The sequence below is a fragment of the Jaculus jaculus genome, chromosome 5 (genome assembly GCF_020740685.1).
Source record: "Jaculus jaculus isolate mJacJac1 chromosome 5, mJacJac1.mat.Y.cur, whole genome shotgun sequence".
Classification (NCBI taxonomy): domain Eukaryota; kingdom Metazoa; phylum Chordata; class Mammalia; order Rodentia; family Dipodidae; genus Jaculus; species Jaculus jaculus.
Genome location: NC_059106.1, coordinates 62,139,793 through 62,146,294, shown reverse-complemented (window position 1 = coordinate 62,146,294; position 6,502 = coordinate 62,139,793). Strand labels below are relative to the sequence as shown.

General features: G+C 52.2%; 1 protein-coding gene across 1 annotated transcript; it reads left to right on the top strand.

Moving 5' to 3' along the window:
* Positions 1–1,203: 1,203 nt before the first annotated feature.
* LOC101611844 (proteasome subunit alpha type-7-like) lies at positions 1,204–1,971 on the top strand. The gene has a single exon (XM_045150453.1). It carries the CDS (start codon positions 1,313–1,315, stop codon positions 1,820–1,822), a length of 510 nt encoding a protein of 169 aa, XP_045006388.1. The 5' UTR covers positions 1,204–1,312; the 3' UTR covers positions 1,823–1,971.
* Positions 1,972–6,502: the final 4,531 nt, after the last annotated feature.

Below are 6,502 nucleotides of genomic sequence, written 5' to 3'. Positions count from 1 at the left end.
AGCTCTCTTCTAACGAGCAGAGCCCATCTTTCACAAGTGATCAGGCAGCCCATGACCCTGAGTTGACAGTATCCTAGGGGTCATGTCTCCCAAGAAAAGAGCTACAGGGCCATGAGCCAGGGATTCTGGAGACCAGAAAGGCCAGAGCAGAAAGACAGCCCCAATAGAAAGCCACCCCCACAAGACTATCTTCTCTCTGAAGAGCCAGTAGCTTGATTTCCATCTTTCTCTAGATGCGACAGAAAGTTCAAAGAGGGGCAAGACTGGAACCAGGGCTGGAGTTCCCACAGGGGCCAGGTGTGAGTGTTGAGGCTGGTGACGGGTGACAGGGGCTCAGGGGCCAGGCTGGGAGCCTGCATTCAACGTGACAGCAGGAGCACCTCTCGTTTCCTCACCTGAGGGGTGTTTGTGTGTCTGGACGACCAAAGCCACCTTCCCAGAGAGCTTCAGAAGCCAGGAAATCAAAGGCAGAGTCATGAGGCAGGAAGAGAGCCGGAGTGACAGCCAGCCCCAGCTCCTCGTTTAACTGGCCCAACACTCACATTCCTTATGTCACTACATTGTCCAGAACCTTTGTGCCAGGAACCAGGGGAGGAAGTCCTTGGTACACCAAGCCAAAGAGAGGGCAGTGCCTGGTCTGAGGGTAGCTAGAGGGTGGGTTGTGGTCCCTGTCAGCATCCTCCTCTGCATCCCTCTCCAGGCACAGAGAGAAGAGAGGGTGTCTTCGCCACTTGCTCCACTCCAGAAAGACAAAGAGTCATCCAGGGCCCCTTCAGGCCCTGTCAATGTGTCAGGCAGTAAGGCTGGCTCTGGGCAGGTAACAACAGCCCCCATTAACAGGTTTGTCACTAGACATTGTGTCCAGTGAGCTTGGCTAAGGCTCTGCCTCATGTGTTCTCCACCTAGGCACTCGGGCAACAGCACGCAGCAAGAAGTCCACTCTGAAGAAGGCGGGGTGAGGCAGTCTCCCTGACACCTTGTCAACTGTAAATGAATGAATGAATAGTGGTTGTGGGCTGGGAAGACGAATGAGCCACTCAAGTATGAGGGCTGGAATTACAATACCCAGTAAATGCTTAATGGGTACTGCGGCCCACTTGTAATCCAAGCATTTCAGCAAAAGCACCAGAAGCATACAGGAATCCCTGGAAGCAGCTGATCAGCCTAACTGGTTCACTGGCGAGCCTTTCTCAAAAAGGTTGGTGTTCGAGGAAGGGACATTGTTGTTCTTGGTGTGGAAAAAAAATCAGTGGCCAAACTACGAGATGAAAGAACAGTGCGGAAGATCTGTGCTCTGGATGACAATGTCTGCATGGCCTTTGCAGGCCTCACTGCAGATGCAAGGATAGTCATCAACAGGGCCCGGGTAGAGTGCCAGAGTCACCGGCTGACTGTGGAGGACCCAGTCACAGTGGAGTACATCACCCGCTACATTGCCAGTCTGAAGCAGCGTTACACACAGAGCAATGGGCACAGACCATTTGGCATCTCTGCCCTTATTGTGGGGTTTGACTTTGATGGCACTCCCAGGCTCTATCAGACAGACCACTCAGGCACATACCATGCATGGAAGGCCAATGCCATAGGCCAGGGGGCCAAGTCAGTACATGAGTTCCTGGAGAAGAACTATACTGATGAAGCCATTGAGACAGATGACCTGACCATCAAGCTGGTGATCAAGGCACTCTTGGAAGTGGTCCAGTCTGGTGGCAAAAACATTGAACTTGCTGTCATGAGGCAAGATCAGCCCCTCAAGATTCTAAATCCTGAAGAAATTGAGAAATATGTTGCTGAGATTGAAAAAGAAAAAAAAAGAAAATGAAAAGAAGAAACAGAAGAAAGCAGCATCATGATGAAATAAGATTGGAGCAGCTTTTAACGTCAACCATGAACCAGTTGTGGTGACATGTAGGCCTTCCTTCCCATCCTCTTGCCCATCCCTGAGTGCCCAATAAACATCCCCATTTTTAAAAAAAAAAAAAAAAAAAGAAGTCCACTCTGCCTTGGCCAGCAAGGGTCCAGGCAGGCATGGGAGCCAACAGCACTCAGGGCTCCCTTCTCTGCTTTGCAGCATGGGTGACAGGTCTGGAGGAGAGGCATAATTAGCAGGAAGGATAAAGATAACAACTTTCAGCAAATCATGGCCTCCCAAGACCCCAGCATAGGAGCTCTAGGGTCAGTTCCAGAATGCATAGGTAATACATGTGCAGTGTCTATAGGCCTGTATGTATATTGCATGTGTACATGAAATGCAGACCTATTGCACACACAGAGCATCACATGTGCATGTGGAATCCGTGTGTGTGTGTGTGTGTGTGTGTGTGTGTGTGTGTGCGCTGTCTAATTCAGTCATCACAGCCAATGTCTACTGTTGTTGCAATCACCTTGTGGCTGTGACAAAACACAACCAGAAGCAGCTCGTGAAGGAAAGGGTGTACTTCCAGCTGACAGTTTCAAGGGAAGTTCCGCCATGACAGGGAAAGCAAGGCAGAGCCAGTCGCCAGCAGGCGTCACATCTCCACAGCAACAGGCAGGAAGCAGTCTGAATACTGGGCTCGGAGCTGGGCTGTATTACCCCAAAGCCAGCGCCCAGTGACACAGCTCCTCCAGCAAGGCTCCACTTCCCAAAGGCCCCACAAATTTCCCAAATCACTACAAGCGGGGGGCCAAGTATTCAAAACACATGAGGGTAAGGGGGGCCATTTTGTCCAAACCATCACAGCAAGTTTCATCACCCCAATTCCAAGTTAACATGCAGAATGAGTGTCACTGTGCATCAGGCTGGGCTCTGGGTGCAGAACAGGGACAACACTAACCAAACTTCACTTAGGAGCTGACACCGCAGAGCAGGGGCCGATTGAAAACTGGTGACAATGCACACAAGGACAGGCGGAGCAGAGCACAGGCCACCAAGAGCAGCAGACAGGGAGTCGTGGGCCTCTGAGGAGGAGCTCTGAGCAGGCTGTTGTGGGGAGCTTGTGGTGACCAGGTGGCCAGGTCACACTCAGCTGTCCCTGTGGGTGCTGGGGAATCAAACTCAGGGAAAATCAGGCCATCTCCAACCCTCACCCTTGTGTGACAAGTGCTCTTAGTCTCTAAGCCACCTCCCAGACCAGTGTATTACTCTTACATCACTGTGACCAAACACCTGACAGAAACAACTTAACGGGAATAATTTTTAAAATTTAAATATTTGTGCATGTTTGTGAGTGTGGACACACATGTGGGGGTGCACATGCATGTTGATGCCAGAGGACAATCTCAGGTGCCAACCACCTCTCTTTGAGACAGTGTCTCTCGTTGGCCTGAAGCCCACCAATTAGACTAGCTGGACAGTGAGCTCCAGGGCTCTGCCTGTCTCTGCCTCCCCAGAGCTGGGATGCTAAGGGCATGCCACCATGTGCAGCATGCTCACATGAGTGCTGGGGACCAAACTCAAGTCCTCATTCTTGTGAGGCAAGCACGTCGGCCATCTCCCCAGCCCCAAATCCTTCATCTGTACAGGCTGTGCAGACATCCGTCCATCACGGCCGGAGGTCAGAGTGCAGCAGAGCAGCACCCGTCATGGCAGCCCGGAAGCAGGAAGAGGCCAGAGCCAAGAGCAGTTCCAAGGTCACCCCACCAGTGATCTGCTTCCTCCAGCCAGGCCAGCTTCCTGCCTTTCAGTAATCCCATCATCTCGTGCACCATGAAGAAATCCACGCATCCCTTAGGGAACAGCAGTCTTCTTTGAACACTCCCTCACAGACCTCCCCACCGGAAGTGGGCATTACTAGGCAGGTTCCTGGCAGATGCAGTCACGACTCCAGGATTCCCTGTGGCTGCAAAGTACGGAGTCCGCTGTCCCACGCCTGGTCCTGCACAGACAGACACGGCGGCCGGGCAATCTAACAGTGCTGGCTGAGGAAAGCCGTGAGAGCCCAAGCGAGAGGTGCAGGCAAGAAGCGGTTTGCTGAGCCCGGGCTCTGTCGCAGAGGCGGTCTAATTCGAGGTGGTACAAATTGCAGCAATCTCCACAATTTCCTGGAATCCTCGCCATTCACCTCCCAGGGCTAGTCCGTCCATGGACCACGACAGTTCTGTTATCAGGCTTGACAGGATGCAAGTTCTGTGACTGCCCCGAACAGGAGGCCAGGTGTAGATGAAGGCAATGTCCCTCCCTCTTGCTTCCCAGGGCGCAGCCCCTCAGCTGCCACTAGGCTCTCTGGTCGGGCGTGGGGTCCACAGATCAAAGGAACCCTGACAAGCAGTCATTCCCTGAGCCGCAAAAAAGTCATGAGTAGAGCTCTCAGTTGGACACAGTGGCCTTATCTCCACCAGCCCCCTAGAACTCCAGCTTGGAAGTTGCTGGAACCTAAATAGATGTGTTAGGTTTGCAGATGCTATGGGATCCTCTGCCAGTTATAGACCAGAATCCCCATGGAAAATGTCCTTCCAGAACCATCTTTGCTCATGGGTTAATTGTCAAAGGTCCAGATGAAACAGAAACTATTATCTGCATTACCTCTCTCCTTCTTTGAGCACTCTGTCTACCCTCAGACCAAGCACTGTGCCCTCTCTATGGCTGGGTGTGCCAAGTACTTCCTCCCCTAGCTCCTGGCGTACAGGTTCAGAACAATGCAGTGAGCCCTTTGAAGGTCCACATGGGGCCAGCAGCCAGGAAAGGCTAGTTACATATTTGTTGAAAGACTTAATCTATAATCTTAGCACTTGGGAGGTGGAGGCAGAAAGGAGGTGGAGGCAGAAAGATTAGAACTCCAAGCTCATCCTTAACTACATAGTGAGTTCAAGGCCAGCCTGGCCTACATGAGACCTTGTAATGGACAGCAGAATTTTGGAATGACCACGGCCAGCCATGAAGTAAGTAAGCAGACTGTGGGCCCCACTTTTCCCAGGATGGTGTAGTCTATTCCTACTGCTCTGATGTGGCCATGAACAGGGCTGCCTCCCACCCAAAAATGGTCATCATTTGGCAACAATTCCAAGGCCTCGTAAGAGAGTGGTGTTTAGAACCATCAAATACCAGGATTCACCTTCCCTCATTTTATGCACACAGCCACCCCATTCCTCATGGCTTCCCCACTCCAGACTGTGAGACACTCACAGATGACGACGATGCTCTTTGGAAAGACTCAGAAACAGACTGGCTTCCTCGCCACAGGCTTTGCCAGTGTCCTCGGCAGCTTAATATGGGCAGTGAGAGTAAAGAAAAGGCTCCCAGACTGGAGAGATGGCTCGATGGGTAAAGTGCTTGCTGCCCAAGCATGCGGCCCTGAGTTGGGATCCCAGAACCCATGTAAAAGCTGAGTGTGGTGGTTCATGCCTGTAACCCCAGTGCTGGGGAGGGGGAGACAGGATGAGCCCTGGGGCTCGCTGGTTGGCCAATGAGCTCTAGGTTCTGTGAGAGACCCTGTTGCAAAAAAATAAGATGGAGAGTGATGAAGAAGACACCTGAACATGCACACACACACGTGCACACACACATACACACATGTGCACACACACACGAACACACATGCAGAAGGCAAGAAAGGAAGAGAGGAAAATAACCAGATGAACAGCCAGATGAAAGAAAGGAGAAATAAAGAAAAGTCTCTCCCAACACAGCTCCAGAAAGATGTGCTCGGTGGGGGCGGGATAAATCCTCCAACTGCTTCTCTTTAGTTTGCTCCTTCACCAAACAGGAAGTTCACCCAGCCTCCAAATGTTTCTGAGTTAACAGGGGGAGAGGAGAAAAGCCCCCGCACAGCATCTTATAACACTACAGAGTAAGATCTCAAAATAGATGGCTTTTGCTCAGTCAGGCGAGGCAGAGGTTTGATTATGCAAACAGCAGCCTTCAGCGCAGCGTGGGGGTAGCAGGAGCTGGAGAGAAGCGCAGACACAGGAGGGGATGGCTAAAACGCAGCAGGAATAGAAACCTCAGGAAGCTGCGATCGGGGGCCCACGGCCTGGGGCATCTGTAGGCCTTGTCAGGGGACCCAGATGTTGCATGGAGCAGGAAACAAGGCTCAGCCAGTTTTTAAGGCATCAAAGCAGAAGTCGCAGTAGAAGCTGGAGGACATGGGGCAGCCAGCTTGAGAATGTGAGGTGGGGCTCTCTATGGTTCCATGCTGAGTCTGCAGTTAGAGGTGAGACACTGGATCCTCACTCCCCTCCCGCCTCTGTCACGTGACCTGGCAGAGCACTGGAAGAGGCAGGGCATGGTTTCCTTCCCATGGGTCTTGGCTTTGGCCATAAGACTTGCTTTGACCAATGCAACTTGGGTAGAAGTCGCCCTCCCAAATTGAGGCCTTAGGAAGTAAATGGGACCTTGGGAGTCACGGAGGGCAAGTGAGGGTAATCTGAGAAACCCACCAACAAGGCTGGGCATGGAGGCCCACTGCCAAACTGATGAAGAAACTGACCCAAACAGCGGAGAGAGGCTGTGGGGACCGGAGCACAGCGCCTCATCCTGGGAGGCACACACATGGGAACCGATGGCACGGCCAGTCTCCGAAAA